This window comes from Meles meles, chromosome 7, assembly GCF_922984935.1.
Source record: "Meles meles chromosome 7, mMelMel3.1 paternal haplotype, whole genome shotgun sequence".
Classification (NCBI taxonomy): Eukaryota; Metazoa; Chordata; class Mammalia; order Carnivora; family Mustelidae; genus Meles; species Meles meles.
In genome coordinates, this window is record NC_060072.1 from 56533750 (window position 1) to 56556613 (window position 22864).

General features: G+C 41.6%; 1 protein-coding gene across 1 annotated transcript; it reads left to right on the forward strand.

Annotated features, from left to right (window-relative positions):
* Window positions 1–338: 338 nt before the first annotated feature.
* DDX47 (DEAD-box helicase 47) lies at window positions 339–14716 on the forward strand. The gene is made up of 12 exons (XM_046013924.1): window positions 339–466; window positions 1170–1263; window positions 6809–6997; window positions 7249–7320; window positions 7537–7655; window positions 8224–8295; window positions 8414–8530; window positions 9053–9199; window positions 9728–9865; window positions 12172–12242; window positions 12812–12941; window positions 14165–14716. The coding sequence occupies exons 1-12, from the start codon at window positions 380–382 to the stop codon at window positions 14294–14296; spliced, it is 1368 nt and encodes a 455-aa protein (XP_045869880.1). The 5' UTR covers window positions 339–379; the 3' UTR covers window positions 14297–14716.
* The last annotated feature ends 8148 nt before the right edge of the window (window positions 14717–22864 follow it).

Sequence of the window (22864 nt, forward strand, 5' to 3'; positions counted from 1 at the left end):
TATTGAATAGATAAATGAAACAATTAAATAAATAGTATTGTGATATCAACCTGTTCAAAGCTCTATGGTTAGAAAAGCAAGGGACATAACAGGTGTGAGACGTTAGGAAACTTCTTTAAAGTCTCCTAAAAGATAGGAGGCTCACGTCGTCAGCCCCTTCTGCACTTGGCTCGGTTTGTAAGGCCATACGTTTACGTCCATCCCCCGCCTTTTTTTTTTTTTTTTTTTTAACCAAGTTTCTGTTAGACCACACCCCTAGCGCGAGCAAATCCCAGCAAGCTCGCAGAGGGCGCCCAAAAAGTGAGGCCCAGTGAGAACGAAAACTACAGTTCCCGGCATCCCACGCGCTGCCGACCCACTTCCGGAGTGCGCGGAAGACATGGCGGCGCCCGGAGAGTGTGATTCTGCGACTGAAGCGCCTCAGCCGGCCGCCCAGGAGGAGGAAACGAAAACGTTTAAAGATCTGGTGAGAGTGGATGACGCCGGCTCTTCTTTCTTCTTTCTGCTGGCACCAAGCGCAGACAGAGTTCGGTTCCCTCGTACCCTGGCTGGCGTTGTACAAAAGCATCTGGCGCCTAGCTTGGCTTTCCCTCAGAATTTCCCAAGCTTGGGCTCCCTAAACCTCCGGGTTTGAATGGTGGGAGGGCTGCCCGTCCTTGAGAGTTGCCATTTGCGACTTTCTCCATTTTGGTGTGCCCACGTTTGTATTCGCCAGGAGACTGTCCATGCGGCAGTCCCCCAACCCCCACCCCGCCGAAATCTTGGGCTGCGCAGTAAGATGAAACGGGTTTGGAGTCTGACCCACTTGCTAACTAGGGGCACGTCGTTACCTCGCACTGCCTCACATTGCACATCTGTAGATTGGGGGTAGTAATAAGTACTTCATGGAGTTGTGAGGATTAAATGAAATAAGACATATGGAGAACTTGGCTTTGTCTCTGAGGAGAAGGTGTTAAGTCTTGGGGTGGTGTCTCAGTGCTTACAGTTAAAGAGCACACCGAGTAGGCGCGCGATACGTTTTGAATCAAAGGCTAAGGGATGCACTTGTCACCAGGAGGGTGGCTCTGACTTTCATTTAATTAGTAGGGAGGCAAGTGTGTGTGTGTGTGTGTGTGTGTGTGTGTGTGTGTGTGTGTTCTTTGCTAAAGTTTGTTTTTCTGAATTCTAAGGGTGTGACAGATGTGTTGTGTGAAGCCTGTGACCAGTTGGGATGGACAAAGCCCACAAAGATCCAGATTGAAGCTATTCCTTTGGCATTACAAGGTAGGTTGAAATTAAACCTGTGGCTCAGTACAGGTTCGGTATGAGGTTATACTCAATTAAATACCATGTTTGAGAGCTATTGCATACTTCGAGTAGTATAAAAGTGTGTCCACTATGATACAAAATTTGTGGCTCGTTGGCTTTTGAAAAAGTAATTCTCTTCTTCTACTGAGGTTATTTTCTGTAAAGAGATTTGTTGTCTGCAACAGATGCTGACTTTAAGGAAGCACTGGATTAAAGTGTACTAACAAACTTGTTAGAAATTATGAGTTGGTAAGTGCGGATTTACATATAGGGTACCTGGAACGTCTGTTAGTATCCAGAGGAGTTGAGAGCTCTTGCTTTATGAGACATGTTTATCAGATTTGCAGAAAAATGGCTAACATGTTGGTTGATGACTAGTGGGACCAATACTAACAGGAGGAACTTTCATAGGTGTAGAGGCAAAGTCCTGCTCTTAGATTCCCAAAGCCCAACTTCACAGTATTAGGGTTGATGGTAAAAGAGACCTAGGAATGTTAACTGAAATTCATTAAGATCCTTAGAGAAAATGAATGTTATCTTAGCTATAATAAGATTTTTTTCCCAGAAAAAAATGTATCAGTGTATCTGTACATAGAATTTACACCTCCCTCCCCCAATTCCTCTGCTACATATCCCAGGTTAAGAACTCTTGAACTAGCTTTAAGAGGAAAAAAGTGCCTTGTATTGGTTAGAACACATCTAGAATATTATGCTTAATTCTGAGGACCAGTTTTGAGGGACCAACTGAGTGGCGTTGAATGTGGTACAGTATCAAGAGTACAGGGGCCTGGATGGCTAAATGGGGCACCTGGGTGGCTTATTCGGTTGAGCGTAGGACTCTCGATTTTGGCTCAGGTCATGATATTCTGGTCCTGGGATTGAGCCCTCTGTAGGACTCCATGCTCAGTACAGCCTGGTTCAGGTACTTTCTCCCTCTGCCCCTCCCTGTGTGTGTGTGATCTCTCTTTCTCTCAAATAAATAAACAAAATCTTAAAAAAAGAAAAAAAATGTCCTGAACAGTTAAAAGAGCTGAGTGCATTCGGTCTGGAGAAGAGTTAAGCTGGGTGGGATATAATAATTGGCTTCAGTGATTTGAAGAGCTGTCATGTGGAAAAGTAATTAAACTTACTCTGTGAAATCCCATTTGTTCTTTCCATAAATAGTAAGTATCTAAGTGTAAGGCACCAGAAGTTAAGATTTGGCCATCTCCAGAAACTTGGAGTCTAGTAAGGAGATAATTAAAAATCTATTACAAGGTGAACAGAGGCGTAAGAAAGTTACATTCCAGGTGTTCCAAGTGCACTGAGAATAGATTATTACTCATTGAAATGGATTAAAGAAAACTTTATCTTTTGGCAGGGAAGATTGGAAAGACATTCGAGCTGAACCTTGAAGACTGAATAGGATTTAGACATTCATGTCTGGTGGGAGGGGAGGACTTTCTAGGCATAGGAAATAGCACGAACAAAAAACAAAGGAGGCTGCAAAGCACAGGCATGTGTGGAGGCCTGCAAGTACTTAGCAGAGAATGGGGGGAAAGTTTAATAAAATCGTTGGGGTCAGATTATGCCAGACTTAAATGCTGGGCCAAGGAATTTAGTCTTTGTTCCATGGGCACTGGAGATTATTTTTTTAGCTGGAGAATGAAATCCTTCGAGTTGTATTCTTGGGCTGTTAATCTTATAGCTTTGTAAGGTAGTTCAGAGATGAGTAACCAGAGACTGGGGGACTAGTTAGGGTATTGTGGTAATTTTGGCAATAAATAAAGCGTAGGCTAGTGGTAGTGAGAATAAAAAAGAGAAAATGATAGAAAAAGAATCATCGTGATTTTATAATCAGTTTGTTAATGGAAAGCAAGGGGTGGGGAAATCGAAGATTACTGCCTATGCATTTAGGACATATTACTGGTGTAAAAAGGAGCATAGGAGGAAAAATAATTCCGAGGAAGAGGAGTTCAGTTGGAAATAATTGATTTGAGGCATCAAAGAGATAGAATTAACTAATGTACAGTTGGAATCTGGGGATTAGAGCTTGCTTAAGAGGCCAGAACTGGATACAGACACCATATCCAAAGCAAAGTTGTAGCTGAAACTGTGGGTATGGATGAGGATGCCACGTAAGGGTGAAGAGATGGTGGAGGCTCAGTAGAGGGTTGATAATCATGAGAGTATGATTTCATACAAAGTAGGTGAGGGGGGAGTATTTCAGGGAAGGGACAGCAAAGACTTTGAACTTGTTTAGAGAAGCTAAACTGGATAAGGACTGCGTGAGTGGGGAAGACATTTCAGTAGTCAGCACTACTGGAGCTGCTTTCAAATAGCAAATAGAAAGTTTGGTGTCTTCCAGCATTTTCCTGCTTACCCTACAGCAGTCGTTGGAGGGAGGAACCCAAATTAGGTGGTGGTAATAATTCTGAAATTATTCATAATGGTTTTCAGTAACAAGTTTGTATTGAATACAGAGAAAATAGGAGTCAGTGAAAGGATACCAGGAACTGAGTAATGTGAGGGACATCATCATCATGGAAAGTCTTTTTTCTTATTCTTGAGCTTATCTCATTCTAATGAACAATTTATAAATGTTTCATTTAAAAAAACCTGTAGGTGCTGGCCCTAAGCAAGAGATTTAAATAATATAACAGCATTTTTCTTTTTTTCTTCTATAAAATGAACTTTAAATTTTTAGTTTAATTACTAATGATGGTGTCAGTTTCAACAAAGTTAAGGAGTTCTGGGTGCATCCATTGTTCTTAAACCTTATAACAATTCTGAAAGTTAGGATTGATTATTTTATTTGTGAAACTGAAGGTCAGAGGGTTAAGTACCTTGGCTAGAGTCACATAACTAATTATTATTGGAGCTAGAATTTGAATATAGGATGTTCTAGCTGAAAAGCCGGTTCTTGGCCCTGTATTACAGGGTTTTACAATGGAGAGATCAAAACCTTTTGATGGTTTTTGAGGATGCTTTTCTTCCCATCTGTTTCGTGTGTTAAGTTTATTTCTAATTCAGAGATCACTCAAAGTCCTCTAGGAATTTTAGACAGTTTTTTGAATGGCTGCCATATCCCAAAGCAGTTGTGTTAGGTGCCGGCCGTGTGATCAAGGTGAATGAATTTATTCTTCTCTCACGGGGTATGTATTCTACACAGACACTACCAGAGGGGCATAGGGGTTGTGAGAGGAGGAAGGGAGATCATAGAGGAAAATCAGTCTCACAAAGCGAGTATTGCTTTGAGGGGATCATAAGAGAACCGCCCGCAGTGCTGGCCTTCACTGGGGGTGGTGGGCGTCGTTCATAGCCACATGAAGCGAGAGACTTAAGCTCCTTTACTTCCCTAAGTCTTTCTTGTATACTCCTTTCTTCTGAAATTTTTAGATTTCCCTTGATAGAAAAAGGGACAGATCCCACTGTTTTTGTTTTTTCCTGTTCCAGAAGGCACGCTGGACCCCGGCAGGGAGGGCAGAATTCCCACAGAGTGGAGGAAAAAAAAGCTTTGGAAGTCCTTAGCTCACAAGTAGGGGGATGCTGTTGCAGTTTGTTGTCACTTACCCTATGACCAAAAGGAACATTAAAGTTAGTAAATGAGGGAGAAATTTTATCCTTTTGTTGCCATTTGTTTTTGTGACCTTAATAAAATTAGTCCATTGTCTGGTCTGACTTATAATTCACATCCACACCTGTACTTTTTTATGGAAAACGTTGATGTTACTGTTAGAAGGGTAAAGGGTAGCATTCACTAGAATATGCTGTTGTTTGGTGTGGCATGGCCAGTCCTTATTTAAGTGATGAATGTCTAAGAAATGAATATTGAAAAGTTTGTTCTATTTGATAATAATCACTCTCCTTTCTTGAAGCTCTCTTTCTCCTCAATTTCAAGTCAGTATTGTCTTCTGTCTTTCTAGCTGTTCTTTCTCAGTTTCTTCTTTTTTTTTCCTTGCAATGTTAAATCTATCTTTATCCTTTTTTTTTCTCACTCTAAAACACTAGTAAGATTTCTCATGTCCTGAACCTTTAACACTGTCTGCATTGGTAAATCTCAGCCAGTGTTCATCAGAATCACCTGTGGAACTTTTAAAACAACAGAGATTTCTAGACCCACTGAATCAGGATTTCTACATGTGGGACCTCGGCATATATAGTTATAAAAATCTTGTAAATTATTCTAATGTGTCTAGCCTTGGAGGAGCACCACTGTTTGGATGCTCATAGCTCCCACATCTGTGTTACTAGCCTATACTTCTCTACTGAGCTCCAGACAAGTTAGATATTTCTTTCTGAGCCTCTGGCATAAACCTCAGGTTCCTTATGTTCAAACCAGAGTCACTGTTTTCCTCATCAGAACTAATTTTCCAGAAGCCCTTGTCTCAGTTTATGGCCTTTGAGTTTCCCAAGGTAGAAACCCATGTGTCAACCACATTTTCTTGAATGACTTTCTACATCTCACTTCTTTCTGTCCTCACTGCCTTACCTCAGTTCAGATCACCTTCCTAACTCCCCTGGTATCCTCATTGAGCTCTCATTTTCCTGTGTGTTCCCCATTCTGTTTGTTTGGGTCATTTTAGGTCATGAAGAAGAGAGTTAGCTAACCTCAGGGAAAAGGAGTTTATTGTAGGGTTAATCCCTAGGTAAGGAAATCTCACCAGTTGTGTATAGTCAAGGAACAATGTGAGCATCAACTGGTAGAGGGCATTTTTGCTAGGAAGTATCCCAGGGGCCGCTGTTCTCGTGCATGGCAACCTTGTGAGCTGTACCCAGCCAGCCTAGAGATGGTGGTCTTGCTTTGGGAGTTAATTTCCAGATCTTACTGTTATGGTTTGATTGGTGATAACAAATCCCAGGGACATCTTCTTAAGGGATCACTTATGGCATTCTTCCCTCAGAAGAAGCAGTGGAAATGGCCTGTACTGTTGAGATCCTTGGCTCCTTATGCCTTCAGGCCTAGGGTTTCTCTTCCTAAGGAATAGCATTGGTCATCAAGTTCCCTGCTTTTAAAATCATTCAGTTCCTCCCTCTTAAAAGAAGACGTCAAAACTCTCTAGCATGGCTTATGAGTTTCTTTTCTAGCCTCATTCTTCTCCCTACACTTCTGTGTTCCAGCCACATTGTACTTCTCACTCTCTCTGCACATGCTGTGTTCTTTAAAGCCTCTCCCCTCTGTCCTCGTAGGAATGTCCTTCCTTTCTTTCTTCGCTTACTTCCAAGTTGAATTTACCCATCACCTCTGTTAGCCTTTCCTGACTCCTATGGACTGTAAGTTACTCCTTCTTTTGTGTTCTCACTATATTTTTAGGGGTCTGTTCTAAAGTCCTTATCACATACCATCTTTGTGTATCTCCCCCAGATTTTGAGCTTATCTAGGACGAGGCCATGTCATCTGTCTATTCAGCCTTCCTCTCCCTCCCATTCATCAAATGTTTATTCATTGTCTCCTTTATGCCCACATGCTGTCATTGTAGAAAATATGGAAATAATGCAGAGAGCATTTCTTTGCTTTTAGATGTTTCCTTTTTCTTCCTAGGTCGTGATATCATCGGGCTGGCAGAAACTGGCTCTGGAAAAACAGGGGCTTTCGCTTTGCCCATTCTGAATGCACTACTGGAGACGCCCCAGCGATTGTTTGCCTTGGTTCTCACACCCACTCGAGAGTTGGCCTTTCAGATCTCAGAGCAGTTTGAAGCCCTGGGGTCTTCTATTGGTGTGCAAAGTGGTAAGTGTCTGAGCGGAAAGGAATCAGAGTTTCATCACAAGTTGAGAATGAGTGGAAAAGGAGAATAGAGGAAAGTATTACTAACATGAGTTCTTTGACCTTAAGAAGAGCCAATTTGGTATTTTAGCTTTGGAGAAAGTTGTACAGGAAGAGAAATTTAGGTAGAAATCTAGCACTGGCTTCAAAAAGATGTTCGGTGAACTATGGAAAAAATAAAGGGTCTCTATTCTATATTCTTTTTATTTCTGTAGCTGTGATTGTAGGTGGAATTGATTCAATGTCCCAATCTCTGGCTCTGGCGAAAAAACCACACGTAATAATCGGTGAGTAATTGACAGAGGTAGAAGGCAGTAGTGATGATGAATTGGAAAAAATCTACAGATGTTGAGTGTAACTTATTTGTGTGGGAAGACTTTGAAGAAAGGATTTTTGTAACTTTAATTTTTTTAATTTCTGAAATTTGGGGGTTGGGGCGGTTGATAACTTTCTTTTTGTCTTTATTCTTAAACATTGTTTTTCTCCTCAACCTTTCTTGATAGCAACTCCTGGTCGATTGATTGACCACTTGGAAAATACAAAAGGTTTCAACTTAAGAGCTCTCAAGTACTTGGTCATGGATGAAGCAGACCGAATATTAAATATGGATTTTGAGACAGAAGTGAGCATTCAGTTTCTTTCCTCCTCTTAGGGCATCTCAGGTGCCCTGTTTCAAAATTTGGTTCATTGCACACCTGCTTTATGTGGAGCCGTGTATCATCATCAGTTAATTTAAATATCCCTGCTGCCTTTTCTCATTCTTACTGCTCCTCTCTATTGTCAGTGCCTCAGTATCCTCTCTAGAATGTAGTTCGATTTTGATTTCAGATGTGAGAAATATCAACCAGATTTCCTTTCCATTTCGTTTGACTTCTGCCTCTTTCATAGACTTTGAGATACCTTTATTTTAGGTCAGCTGTTATCATAGCTGACCCACTCATCACAGCTTAATTAGTTGATGAACACTTATTCTTGACTTTTTTCTTAGATTAACTCAACTCTAATTTAAGTTTCTTTTCTGGTATGGTATCAAAAAGTAAATATTCAGTAAATTTTAGCTGAATTGAATTTTTGAGTTGCCAGATCCCACAGTGATGCTTTTGATTTTTTACTCTGTCCCCTTCACAGAGAGCATTTGCAAGTATCCAGTCTGACTGTTATATTGGTATCCTTTCTTCTTTTTGCCTTAGGTTGACAAGATCCTCAAAGTGATTCCCCGAGATCGGAAAACATTTCTCTTTTCTGCTACCATGACTAAGAAGGTGAAATTTTCTAGGACTTAACATTTTCTTCTTTATTAAGTGATAAATAAAAACAATAGCAATCATAAAAATAGAGCACTTGGGCATCAGTGTGCTATTCTGAGTTTTCTTTCTTTAGGTGCAAAAACTTCAGCGAGCAGCACTGAAGAATCCTGTGAAATGTGCTGTTTCTTCCAAATACCAGACAGTTGAGAAATTACAGCAATATTATCTTTTTATTCCCTCTAAATTCAAGGTTAAGTATTTACTTTGATCATTCCTGCCTCTCCCTCTCCTTCCTCACCGAAGCAGCTGAGAGTTCGTCCACTTTTGATTAGCTAAGAGCCATGCTCTATTTGTTTTAGGGCGCTTACTGTGCTTATATTTATCACTGATAAAGTTAGATATTCCGGGAATTCATAGCACGCTAAACCAAAATAATGATGTCATTCCTTTCCCGGCCCATTCTTGAAGTAGCTTTTCTTTTGTCTGCTGATTATGTGGCTTTTAGGCAAGGGACCCTAGTTTTGTGCTTTGATGTTGGGACTCTTCCTGATTGCTGACGACAAGGAGTTGTGCTTGGCTTTAGGCTGCATGTGAGATTCAGAGTTCACAGACATGATAATGCTGCTTCAGGAATGCAGAACTGGCAGCTGTGGTCTGGAAAATTGAGAAGTAACTATATATAGGCTTAGTGTTTTACATAATTTGTATCCCCAGGACTCCAGTCTTTTCTCCCAGGTTCAATTACTTAAATTGTTTTGGGTTTTTAACTTAGGATACCTACCTGGTTTATATTCTAAATGAATTGGCTGGAAACTCCTTTATGATATTCTGCAGCACCTGTAACAATACTCAGAGAACAGCTTTGCTACTCCGAAACCTTGGATTCACTGCCATCCCCCTCCATGGACAGATGAGTCAGGTAAAGACTCTTCGGTGTCATTAGTGGTGAACTGGTGGCATGAGAAAGGTAAACTTTATAGCAGTAGATCTGTACAAAAACAGAATGAGACATTAATGCATCTTCCCAGAATTAATCAGATTTTATGAGCTTTAAAGTGTTGCTCTGGATGCCTCTTTTCAGGATAGGAGAGAGGCTCAGACTCAAAGATTCCAGTTATTTGTCTGGTGTGGAAACTCTTGAGTTGATTTATTCAGCTCTAGTGGTAATAGTGGTTCTTTCGTCTCAGAAGAGTTTTAGTAAATTATTTTTCAACTATCTGTCATGTTAAATCATCCTTGTTTCATGTTATTTTCTAGCCTTAGTATTAAATATTTTTTTTGCTGCTTCCGTATTTCCTTTTGACCTGTGAAGCCCAGTCTGGACTTAGAGGGAAATAGCCTTTTAAAAATTTCTGTCTCTGTTCTTATATTTAGTGGGTCTGTAGATTGTAAGATTCCTTAGTGTTCCAAGATTAAATTTTTTTTCATTTTTTTTTCATCATCTCAGAGCAAACGCCTAGGATCCCTTAATAAATTTAAGGCCAAGGCTCGTTCTATTCTTCTGGCAACTGATGTTGCAAGCCGAGGTTTGGACATACCTCATGTGGATGTAGTTGTTAACTTTGACATTCCTACCCATTCCAAGGTGAGTCCTGTCACTAACCTGACTTCCTAGTCCCAAAGTATATTTCTTTCATTTTTAAAATTAAGGTGTAATTGACATATAACACTACGTTCAGTTGTACAACATAATGATATGATATTTGCATACATCATGAGATGATTGCCACAGATCTCGTTAACATCTGTCACCATACATGGTTATGGATTTTTTCCCCTCCTTGGGATGAGAACTTCTCAACTGTACTCTCTTAGCAGCATTCAGATGTGTGATACAGTATTAGCTATAGTTGCCAAGCTGTACGTTAGAGCCCCATGACTGACTTCTTTTGTAACTGGCAGTTTGTGCGTTTTGACCCCCTTCACCCAGTTTATCCACAATCCCATTATTTCCACCTTTGGCAGCTACTAATTCTGTCATCTGTATCATGAGCTCAGTTTGTTGTTGTTTTTTTAATTTTTAGATTACACATATAAGTTAACTCTTACGGTATTTATCTTTCTCGGACTTATTTCACTTAGCGTAATGTCCTTAAAGTCCATGTCTGTTGTTGCAGATGGGAAGATTTAATTCTTTTTTTATGGCTGAATAATATTCCATTGTATCCAAACTGTATTTCTTTCTTTTTTTTTTTTTTAAGAGTTTTTATTTATTTATTTGAGATTGAGTTGCATGGGGGAAGGATCAGAGGGAGAGGGAGAGACAGACTTCCCACTGAGCAGGGAGCCTGGCAATAGGGCTCAATCTTAGAACTCCAGGATTATGACCTGAGCCGAAGGCAGATACTTAACCGACCAGGCTATCCAGGCACCAAAGTGTATTTTTTAAAAGATTTTATTTATTTATTTATCAGAGAGAGAGAGAACACAAGCAGGGGAGTGGTAGGCTGAGGGAGAAGCAGGCTCCCCACTGAGCTGGCAGTAGGACCCAGGGCTCTATCCCAGGACCCTAGGATCATGAACTGAGCCAAAGGCAGACACTTAACTAAGCTACCCAGGCATCCCCCAGAGTGTATTTCTATTTTTTTTTTAAATTTTAATTAATTTATTTGACAGAGAAAGACAGCAAGAGAGGGAACATAAGCATGGGGAGTGGGTGAGGAAGAAGCAGGCTCCCCACTGAGCAGGGAGTCCTACTCGGAACTCGATCCCAGGCCCCTGGGATCATGACCTGAGCCGGAGGCAGACGCCCGATGACTGAGTCACCCAGGCGTCCCCCAGAGTGTATTTCTTAATGGAATGTTTTCTGTCTGTCCTTAGTTACAACATCATTTTTAAAATTTATTTTGTTTGCAGTTAAGTATCCAAAACTGGGAAGGCTCTTGATTTATTCATTCTCGTTATCTCGCATGTGCCTGAAGATGTGATATTAATAAATGTGAAAGAAGGTAGCCAAAGAGAAGTATTGGGTGCTCATAGCCCACAGGGGAGGTGCAGCATATGCTGATCATTGTCAGTCTCATTTCCTCAGAATGGTCAGCTTGTAGTTCTTTGTGTATCTCAGGGTTTCTCATCTTTGGCACCATTAACGTTTTGGGCCAGCAGATTCTTTGCTGTGGGGCTGTCCTTTGCATTGTAGGATGCTTAGCTGCATTCCAGTTCTACGCACAGGTGACATTGTGACAACCAGATATGTTTGCTGACATTTCCAAATATTCCCTGGGGAGGACAGAATTGTCCCCAGAGTAACTAATATCTTTTGGCTTTGTGTGTAACTGCTGTATCATTTGATTTTGACAATGACTCAGCTTGGGCAGGCATTCTATCCTGTTTTATAGAGAGAAACAAATTCAGAGAGACTATGTGACTTGCAGACAGTGGTGTAGCTGGTAGGTGGTAAGACCAGAACCATGATCCAGGTCCTCCTCTGTATCCAGTGCTGCTTTCCTCTAGACTATGTAAATACACTTTAGATTCGTCTTTCTGTAAAAGAAAAGAAAAAAGAGTCAATTTAGTGCTGCAAGGAGAATAAAAAGAGAGGAAGTAGGGGCACTGGGTGGCTCAGTCGGTAAAGTATCTGCCTTTGGGTTGGTTTATGATCCCGGAGTTGGGTCAAGCCCCATGTCCGGCTCCCTGCTCAGTGGGGAGCCTGCTTCTCCCTCCTCATGCTCATGGCTTGCTCTTGCTCTTTCTCTCTCAATCATTCTTTCTCAAATAAACAAATAAAATCTTTAAAAAAAGAAGTAGTAGATTTATCTCAGTCTATTGCCCAATCCATTTTTCCATGTTTCAACACAAGTCTATTTTCTTTCAGAGGTTTGCAGTAAAACTTTATGTTCATTATTTTTTGTTTATGTTTTATGTAACTCAAATTTACACTTTTTATTTCAGGATTATATCCATCGAGTAGGTCGAACTGCTCGAGCTGGGCGTTCCGGAAAGGCTATTACCTTTGTCACACAGTAAGTGAATTGATTTCAGAGGGAGAACAATGGAGAGAAAAGAGCAGAGCTTTTTCAGCAGACTGACCTGGTGCCTGACTTTGCCATTTACTCTAATTGTCACTTAAACCTTCCTCATACTGTTTTCATCATTTGTAAAATAGAAATAATAATACCTACCTAGCAGGATTTTAATGAAGGTTGGTGATACACACATAAAAGATCTGGTACGGTGTTTGGCATACAGAAGCATGGAGAGAAACCCTTGCTGTTTCTTTCAGCTGCTGAAACTGGAGCACAGTGACCTTTCCCTCAACTCAAAGTATTAGAATAATTATTTTGGTCTTGTTTCTAAAAGGAACAAATTTTTATGTAACCAGGGTTTTTCTGGGAGTAAAGAATACGTTGGACATTTTCTAGTGGACTGTGTACAGAAGATGGCATCTAATCAGTATTCTGAAGAGGAATAATGGATTCGGTAGTGTTTATAACTGGCTTCTGGTGCATCATATCACATAATGTATGCTTTTGGAATGGACAGACATTTGCACTGTCAGCCAACCAAAGCCATGCCCATTTTCTTTCCTTAGGTATGATGTGGAACTCTTCCAGCGTATAGAACACTTAATTGGGAAGAAACTGCCCGTCTTTCCAACACAGGATGATGAGGTTATGATGCTGACGGAACGTGTGACTGAAGCCCAGAGATTTGCCCGCATGGTATGCAACTTATTTTCTCACCAACTTAAATGCTGACACTGTGAGCTATGTGCTAGGTGCTGTTGTATGAATCCTCAAAACCACAGGAACTCAGTATTATTTTATTCCAAATTTAAGATGAGCATACTAAAATACAGGGATGGTAGGTAATTTGAATTGGGGTTTGGACTCAGTCTGACCGCAGTGACCACATGCTGAGCCTCTCTTTGTGTTTCACCTGTGGCAAGAAAACCTTTGCATATGCGGTCAGAAGACCCAGCTGTGAATTGGACATGGTGGGTTTGGATAGTGCATCTAACCTCTCAGAATCAGTTCCTTGCCCAAAAAACTGGCAATAATAATTATCTTGACTAGCAAGTGCTGTCTGCTCCCTAGAGTTGTAGTTTGAGGGATGAGGCAGCTGTGCCCCTGGGGTGCTTTCTGAGTAGCCGATGTGTGGACTTGTTTTTATTTTTCTGCTCACATGGAATTCTTTGTTATTTTGGCTTATAACAGTATTATATGTACATTGAAAAAATTTCAGAAAATACAGAAAAGATTAAAATAGCAAATTGAAACATATAAGCTACCCCGCATAGAGAACTTTTGGCTATTTTTCCTTTTTTAGCCATACTTAGATTTTTATCTGATTGTATATGGTTAACATTTTTCTATTTTAACAAATAGGGAGCCATGGGATCACTTCTTCATGGCTAGAGAGAATTCCATTATGAATATATAACATGACTTGTATTGGTACATATATGTTTATGCTTTATCACATGTTTTGTATTTTAAGTGGACATATATACATTAGGATGTTGGACATCCCAATATGTATAGCTTTGCATACTTGTTTCTTTTGAATAAGTTCCTAGAAGTAGAATTAATTGTTGGGCTGAATTAATTGTTGGGCATTCATAGAGAATGCCAGATTTCCTGCCCCTCCCCCCTGAAAAGCTATAGCAGTTTAAACTGTCAGAGACAAAGTATGTGGATGTTCCCACACCTTGACCAATATGAGGTACTACCTCTTAAATCTTTGCTGGCCTACCATGTGAAAATAATACCTTATTGTTTTAATTTTCATGTGAACATTTTTGTGTATTAGGATTTTGGTCTTAGCCTTTTGCGAATGTGAGGTGTTAGGGAGTTACTTAGTGTTTGATTTTAGGGAGGGGAGACAAGATGTGTTACCCTCAGTAATAGTAACTTTCACTCCCATCCTTTCTCTTTTCTTGCAGGAGTTAAGGGAGCATGGAGAGAAGAAGAAACGCACTCGGGAGGATGCTGGGGACAATGATGACACAGAAGGTGCTATGGGTGTCAGGAACAAGGTGGCTGGAGGAAAAATGAAGAAACGGAAAGGCCGTTAATTCTCTTATAAAGACTCAATTTCAGCCTTCTGTTCTGTAAAAGGGGATTGTAGAAGAGAATGAAACCTCCTTGGGCAGAGTTCCTCAGATTGGAATCTGTCAGAATGATGTCCAGAACCTCCTCTAACTCAGTACTCGTTCCCCTTCTATAGAGCTCTATGACTGCAGACTGGCTTTTCCAGCGCTGAGGTCAATTTTGGGTCCTTGGTCACAACCTGAGTAGGCTGTGCTCTTCTGTTTGCTTCACACAGACTTTTGCTTTTTTAGCTACAGGTCAAGGACTAGGTTTATGAAGCGCTGGACCTGTTGTTATAAAGGGAAGACGCTCCTACGTCTGTAAAATGGTGATCCTTTAGCAGTCTCAGCTTGCGCTTCATTAAACCTAATGTGGAATAATAAATTTAAATATTATTTTTAAAAGATTCAGTACTCCTTGAAATCTTTTATAGGCTGAGGGACTTTAGAGATTTAAGTAAGCTCTTACTAATAAGTAAGAAACTGGCAGTGGCAATTATGTGGCAGATTCATTGCTCATCCTTGATTAAGATAAACATTTATGATTAAAAAAAATCCACAAATGAACAAGATGATGGATGGCTTTGAAAGGAAAGTCTTGGTTGTGTTTTTCTTGGTGATAGACCAAAGTTCATAAGTAAGACGGCAGAATCTGTTCGATCACTGAATAGATTCACTTCCCTGGCTTCTTGGATTAAACACTTGGATAGGAAGACGGGTTTCTTATATAATAGACTCTTATCCCCAGGTAACTAGAGTAAAATCAAGAAGCATCAGAAATACAGGGTAATTCCAAGACCCAGTTTCACCCCCTTGTCATCGAGGCTCACTGGCTAATACCCTTTCTTTTGTCTCCATCTGCTGGGTGATGAAACTCAGGAGAAGTAAAGCTGGACCATCAGCTCCTGGAAAGAAAATAGACTGTGGCTCTGTAGGGACTGGATGGGACAGGGGAGAGTTGATGGAATTTAGAAACAACTCTGGGCTTCTCGGTCATAAACAGTGTTTTGCTCTTTTAACTCAGAAGATGCCTAATCATTTTTGTCAAATGTAACAATTTTATTAGAAGAGGATGTGTCTGGAGTGGCAGAACCAGGGTGAAGCGTTTCCAGTGATTTACAATTGAGAATGAGTTTTGGCAGAAGAGAAACTTTCCATATGTATCTTAATGAAGAGTACAAGTTCCGGGCGCCTGGGTGAAAAGCCTCTGCCTTTGGCTTAGGTCATGATCTCAGGGTCCTGGGATCATGTCGGGCATTGGGCTCCCTGCTCAGTGGGGATCCTGCTTCCCCCCCACCCCACCTCCTGCCTCTCTGCCTACTTGTGATCTCTCTCTGTCAAATAAATAAATAAATTCTTAAAAAAAAAGAAAAAGGAAAGTACAAGTTCCAATGATTGTATTTCTTAGTCACGAGAAGTGAAAAGTAGACATCAGTAAAATTCTCTGTGGTAGTCAGGTGTGGACCGTTGATTGCAGGAAGATCTTTATAAACACAGGTGGTGGGGTACATTCTGCCACAAGTGCATCCAAGAGGAATGCCTGTGAATAAGAAGGCATTTATAATTACTTGAAATCTAAACACATGGCTATTTTGTTGTTCAGTTTGCTTCACATTTCATTGTTCCTCTTTATGGTGCATTTGAGCGAAGGTTAAGTTAGAGAAGTTAGGAGTCAATAAGAAAGAAGGAAAGCAGAAAAAGAATAGAAGAAAAGGTGAGTGGGTCCATACTTGTGACCGAGTTGTGTGTATCACTGGAGGCTGATTCTTCCTGAATGTATTTTCCTGATGGGACTCTCCAGGGGAGCTTAGGATAATAACAACTTTCTCTCTCTCTCTGTGAGCCTTTGGGTAAAAGTAAATGGATGGTTGCCGTTTCAGTTCATTGGGGGACTTCAGAAGCAAGCTGGCATTGAATTGGGGGATGGAGTGTGGGTAAGGAAGAGAGATTGGAATTATCCTGAAGGAGTCTGAACTTTCTAAGTAGGTAGGGGTCTCTCATATAGGATCTGTAGTTGCCTGAAGTGTATGCATATTTCTGGGGAGACCAAAAGGGTTAAAAAACTATTGCTCTAAAGCTTAGCCATTATGCTTTGCTAGGATGGACAATAGGATACTCAGCAAAGAAATGTGAATGATTTGTCTTTAGGCATATTAGGAGATCCAGACCATAAGCCGTGGTCCTGCACAAGGTGAGTAAAGATGTTACTGCAAAGGACAGGAGGCACAGAAATAAATAAATGTGATCTGCTAGTGAATAAGGACAGAGCTGTGGGTTTGTACCATTAATTGGATCTGTTCTTGTACCCATATCCTCTGAGGCAGGGTTATGAGGTCTTGCTGCTAAAACCCTAATCAAGGTGTGTGTTAGTTTCCTAGGGCTGCCATAACGAGGTGCTACACACTGGGTGGCTTAAAACAAATTTATTGGCTCACGGTTCTGGAAGCTAGAAGCTAGAAGTCTGAGATGAAGATGTCAGCAGGGCCTTGTGCCATCTGAAACCTCTAGAGAAGACTCCTTCCTTGCCTCTTCCCAGCTTCTGGTTGCCAACCATCCTTGATGTTCCTTGGCTTGTGGCTGCATAACTAATCTCTGCCTTCATCTTTTTCTTTTTTTTTTTTTTTTTAAGATTTTATTTATTTGACAGAGAGAGATCACAAGTAGGCAGAGAGGCAGGCAGAGAGAGGAGGAAGCAGGCTCCCCGCTGAACAGAGAGCCCGATGCAGGGCTCAATCCCAGGACCCCGGGACCACGACCTGAGCCAAAGGCAGAGGCTTTAACCCACTGAGCCACCCAGGCGTCCCATGTCTTCATCTTTATATAACCTTCCTCATGTGTCCATGTCTTCACGTGGCCTTCCTCTGAGGATACCAGCCATTGAGCTCAGGGTGCATCCTAATCTAGTATGACCTCATCTTAACTAATTGTATCTGTGAAGACCCTATTTCCAAAAAGGTCATATTCTGGAGTTCCAGGTAGATGTGCAATTTGGAGGGAGATTATTCAATCTAATACGGGCCCATCTTTCTAGACTGCTATGTTGTTTGGGGTTTAAGACTATATGGTGGAATAGAAATGGTAGATAGAGTTGATGACAAAGAAAATGGAGAAAAGGCAGAAGGTAGGTCTTCAGAAGTGGTTAAGGTGGGTAGAAGCATAGAAGTTTAAAATGAGGGGCACCTGGCTGACTCAGTTGGTAGAGTACGTGACTCCTGATATGGAGGTTGTAAGTTCAAACCCCATGTTGGGTGTAGAGATTATTTAAAAATTAAATCTTACAAAAAACAAGTTTAAGATGATACTCTCTTAAATGAAATATAAATTATCTTTGCAGTCAAGGTACCAAAGGTTCTAGTTTCAGGAGTAGGGAGGGTGTTTCTGGTCTTTCTTCTGTTTCCTTCTTGGTGTAATTCCTTAGTTCTGCTCTCCTGATTTAAGAAACAGAGCTTCGGGGATGCCTGGGTGGCTCAGCTGGTAGAGTGTCCGACTCTTGATTTTGGCTCGGGTCATGATCTCATGAGTTCTCATGAGATTGAGCCCGGTGTTGGGCTCCGTGCTGGGGTGTGGAGCCTGCTAAAGAATGTCTCTCTCTCTCCCTCTGCCCTCCCAACCCCCACCCCCACCATTTCTCTCATAGTCTCTCTCTTTCTCAAAAAAAGAAAGAAACAGAGTTTCAAAATAACCAACCACCCTCACCCCCTCCCCCAGTTGCAAACAATTCCTACACCTAACTTGTATGACTTCATAAAGGAAGTAGCTTACAATAGTCATGAAATGCTGGCCCAGATTTCCCTCTTATTTCTCATCTGAATCATGAAGCCACTTTATATAGTATTCGTTGTATCATGGCTTCATGATACTAGCTAGCCTCTTTTTATTTTCTCTATCTGGAGCTGAAGTGAGATGAGGAAAATATCTCTGCTTTTTGAAGGGGTCCAAGGATCCCAGTGATAGGGTTTTAGTTGGGTTGGCTATTCCAGACTTAAAGCAGGCCCAGAGTTCTACGCACTTTGGAACTTAAGGGTACTCTGAGGGGATTCTAGTAGTTGCCAGGAGGGGTCTAGACTCAACTAGCTTATGATGATTCTTCTTTTTAAAAATTTTTTGAATATTTTATTTATTTACTTGAGAGCACACAGAGGGAGGGGGCAGGAGAGGGAGAAGCAGACTCCCCGCTAAGCAGGGAGTCTAACACAGGGCTTGATCCCAGGACTCAAGATCATGACCCGAGCTGGAGGCAGACATTTAACTGACTGAGCCACCCAGGCACCCTGATTATTCTTTCTTAGTCCCTTAATATCCTAAAACTTGGCTGGCTTCATAAAAATATCTGGCTTACAGCCAAAGTGTTTTCCAGGTAGCTTCCTACCTACAGATAATCAAAAAACCTAAATTGGGGTGTCTGGGTGGCTCAGTCAGTTAAATGTCTGCCTTTGGCTCAGATCATGATTCCAGGGTCTTGGGATCAAGCTCCGTTTCTCCCTCTCTTTCTGCCTGCCACTCCCCTTGGTTGTGCTCTCTCTCTCTTTCTGTCAAATAAATAAAGTCTTTAAAAAAAAAATCTTAATCAGAGACTCTATACCCCAGCTCCCTCAAAGCCTGGGAAAGGAGACCAGAAAGAACCACAGGCTCTGGCATTGGTGGCAGAAAATGAAGGCATCCAAGTTATCAAAAGCAGGTAACAAAGTAACGTCAAGAAAGTATGTTCCAAGAACTTGAATACAAAATTAGAGAATATACAAGAAGTTCTAATTCACATAGTTCTTAAGGTGAAATCTTGCCTCAGGGCAGATAAGTCAGGGTATGAGTCATCTCTCTTCAGTTGGAATGACGAGAGACCCAAACCTTGGCACTAGAGGTTCAAGGGTTATCCGCACCCACATTCCTTTTCATGCCTCACCTGTCGCAGGTATGCACTAAAACTCCAGCTAAAAATAACTACAGAAACTCGATCTCTGGGAAAGAGCCCTGAACAGTCTAACCCTAAAGTGAAAAGCTGGTTTGTGCCAAATGGGACAGAGACGGGAAGAAAATGGGCTCATGCGGGACTGTGTAGTCTCTAGGACATGGGCCCTGATGTCTGTTTTTATTCTTGGAAGTTTTTTTGTTTTAAAGATTTTTATTTGACACAGAGAGATGCAGTGAGAGAGGGAACACAAGCAGAGGGAGTGGCAAAAAGAGGGAGAAGCAGGCTTCCCACAGAGTGGGGAGCCCGATGTGGGGCTCCATCCCAGGACGGGCTCCATCCCAGGACCCCGGACCTGAGCCGAAGGCAGACACTTAACAACTGAACCATCCAGGGCCCCAATTATTCTTTGAAGTTTTAATCTGCTCTCCCTCCACCTGATACCTTCGTTAACCTGCAGATGTGATCTAGGGGCTGGTAGAAACTGGAAGGATGGGGGAATGCAACAGAGTGTGGGCAAAATGTTAGTCAAGAGACCTGTTGACTTGCTGTGTGACCTTGTGGGAGTTACTGAATCTTGATTTCTCTCATTGGCTAGCATCTATCCCATCTGCCTCCCAGAGTCTTATGCCTAGTTTTTGTGTTTTATGTTTTTTAAATTCTGTGGTCTCTTTCCCTTCCAGTATCTGCTATGTCCCAGCTACTGTGCCCAGTACCAGGAAGACAATTCTGAAAAAAAAAAGTCAGATGTTCCCTTTGCTGAATTGGGCCTTCGGTGAATGCAGTCTTAGCACTGTACTGTGATTATGCTTGCCTGGAGGGCAGGTACTGTGGCTTATTCATGGATGCAATTTTAACACCTTGTAGTGCCCAGTACACAGTGAATTGTTCAATATCTGTCATTTTCTGGAACATACTATATGTTGGCAACTTTACATGTGTTGTCTCTAGTTCCTTGAACAATCCTGGAAGGTAGATATTATTGTTCTCATTATAAGCTGTGGAGCCGGATGGTCAAATCTGCTCCTTATTAGCTGTGGGACCTTTGGCAAGTTATTCAGCCTTTTTGTGTTTTAGTATTTTCAGAAGAAACACAGATAGCAATATACCTACCTTACCTTGTGAGGTTTAAGTGAGGTAGACTGGCTCCTCATATGATTAGTGTGTATTAGCCATTATGAGTATATTATTGTTTCTATTACTATAGACGGCTAAGTAGCTTGCCCAGGTCATACAGCAGGTAGGGGGTCAAGCAATATTTGGTTTCAAGACTCTACCCTTGATATTACATACTTTGTGTGTGTATGTCTTTAACTTCACATTTCTCATTAAGTAAGTGCTTATTGAATGAATGATTGAACCATAATATGTTATATATTTATTCTTTTGGAAAAATTTCTTCTACCAGCAGATTAGTACTACCTAAATGAGCTTTCAGACTCCACAACCTATTTGCAAATTGGGCACAGCCTGGTGGGAGAATATGAAATTTTCATTTCCACCAGTAGATGGCAGAAGGAAGAAAAAAATACTTGTGACTGGGCAAGAGTTCTCATCCTGAACAGAATGATTAATAATGAGACACAGGGGCCGATTACAAGGGCTCTTGGTGTCATGTCTGGCCCACAGTGACTAAGGGGTGGGAGCCGGTGTGTGTATGAGAACTTCCCATAAGTATTTGAAGAGTGGCAACTTTTGAGAAGATCTAGGCTGACCCATAGGATGGGCCCTGGGAGACTCAAGTACACAGAAGTTCAGACGTAGTAGGAAGAAAAAGTTGCCTTCTGCTGTTCTCTGTGCTCCACAGCCTTAGTCCACATTCCCTCCTTTTCATCTTAAAAGCAGCTTTGTTCTTTTCAAGTCTGCCCTTCCCTCCTAGGGTTTTGATGAAGTCACTTGCCCTCTGTTTATGCCCCGCCCAAAAGCCTGTTAACCTATGGGTACTGTTATTCCCCCCCCCTGCCTACCCCAGTACATGTTGTTTGTGTTTAGAATCTAAATTCTCTGAGCCATTAATCCCTTCTCTTATCTCCACCTCTCTTACTGCATATCCATCTGCTGAGCTTTGTTGGCCTCCCTCTATCAAGCCAGCATGGTGCTGGTTAGCGGTGAGCCACTCATTCATCTGTTCTGTCCGCTTTCAGCTCCAAGTGATGGGGACATGTCCCTCCGGTTCCATAAGAGTAGTAGAACACTCAGGCATAGTGGTCAGAGACACTGGGTTAACTGCCCTGATGTCTGTGCTGGCTCTTCTCCAGGCATTCCTTTGAGGGAGGAGTCTGCTGGCGACTCCTGCTCAGTACCTGACATCTTAGAAACTCGAACCCACCCTATTCAACCCAGTGCCAACTTCAGACCAACATGCTTGTTGTGTTTTCTGGGTGGGTCAAGAGAGTGGGGAGCATCAGAAGATTTCTCATTTGACATACTCTGTTGGTACATTCGTAATGGTTTGTTTGTGATTATAATAAGGCTGTGGAGAGCCCGCTATGTGCTGGGCACTTGCTAGGGGTTTGGTGCATGTTATTTCATTTACTGGAAGTAATGACTCACTTCTTGAGGAACCTAGAAAAGCTTGTTTATGGTATATTAAAACCACAACCTGATCATTCCTCATTGTGCATCTTCTATATTTCATACGTGCATCCAAGGGTATTCTGGAGCTTTTGCAGGGAAGGCTTATGCCAACAAAATGAAGTGGAGGTTCTGTAACACCATACTTAATCTGTGGCTTCTGTTTCTGTTTCATTGATCTGGGGGGAGTCAAAGAGCTGGGGGTGAGGGGGAAGTGAGAAAGATGACCCTCTTCGCTGTAATTTTATGTTTTCACGAAATCCCTAGAAAATGAATAACATTTAGACTCTGCCATAATACTTTAGTGTGCAGCCTCACACAAAATCAGAACCTGAGGATTGAGAGGATCTTGGCAATCAACCAGATTGTTCATTTTTCCTTTGAGTCAAAGAAAGTATATGTGTGTTTATAAGTTTGGATATGTTTTATACTGTGCTCCTGAAGTTATAGCTACTTAGAGAGAGACTAAAATAGACTCCTGTTTTTCACAAAAGTTCTAGAGGAATTTTGTTTATAATAGTTGCCTAAGGGGGGGAAAATGCTTGCTTTTAAGGACTAACATCTGAAAAATGGGGGAAGGACTAACATCTGAAGACTGGAGTCTTCTTTTGGAGAAGAGTGGTGGAAAAATGCTGGGGACAAAAATGTGTTTTAGAAAACACTGATCAGCCAAACCCATTTTCCTAATAAATGCCAGTGTTGTCCCTAACCAGGTTCTAGGTGCTGTCTCAGGAAGAGTGTGGGTAAGTCACATTTCATGCCTCACCTGAAGGGCATCTTTGTCCAGGTGAACTCCAATTACGTGTGATCACCAAGGGAGGCCTAGAAGGAGGCTGAAGTCGACATGAGGATGAGGGTCAGGCTGAGAAGTTCATGTGAGAATGGAGAAGAGCGACATACCTCTCTGTTGATCCCCTGGGTAGGGTGCAGGGACAGAGAGGAAAGGAGCGAGAGAAGCAGGTCATGTGAGATTTATAACCTGTACATAAACCGGAGAGTTTTATGGTACTTAGTGGTACGGTCATTTCCTGCCCCTTCTCCACTCTCCACACTTCCTGGGTGGGTCTCTTGTG

Bases quoted from the DNA above. Each gene is read 5' to 3' on its own strand.
- DDX47 (XM_046013924.1), top strand. From the start codon at position 380: ATGGCGGCGCCCGGAGAGTGTGATTCTGCGACTGAAGCGCCTCAGCCG. The intron at 467-1,169 runs GTGAGAGTGGAT...CTGAATTCTAAG, and splicing joins CGAAAACGTTTAAAGATCTG to GGTGTGACAGATGTGTTGTG. The intron at 9,200-9,727 runs GTAAAGACTCTT...TCATCATCTCAG, and splicing joins TCCATGGACAGATGAGTCAG to AGCAAACGCCTAGGATCCCT.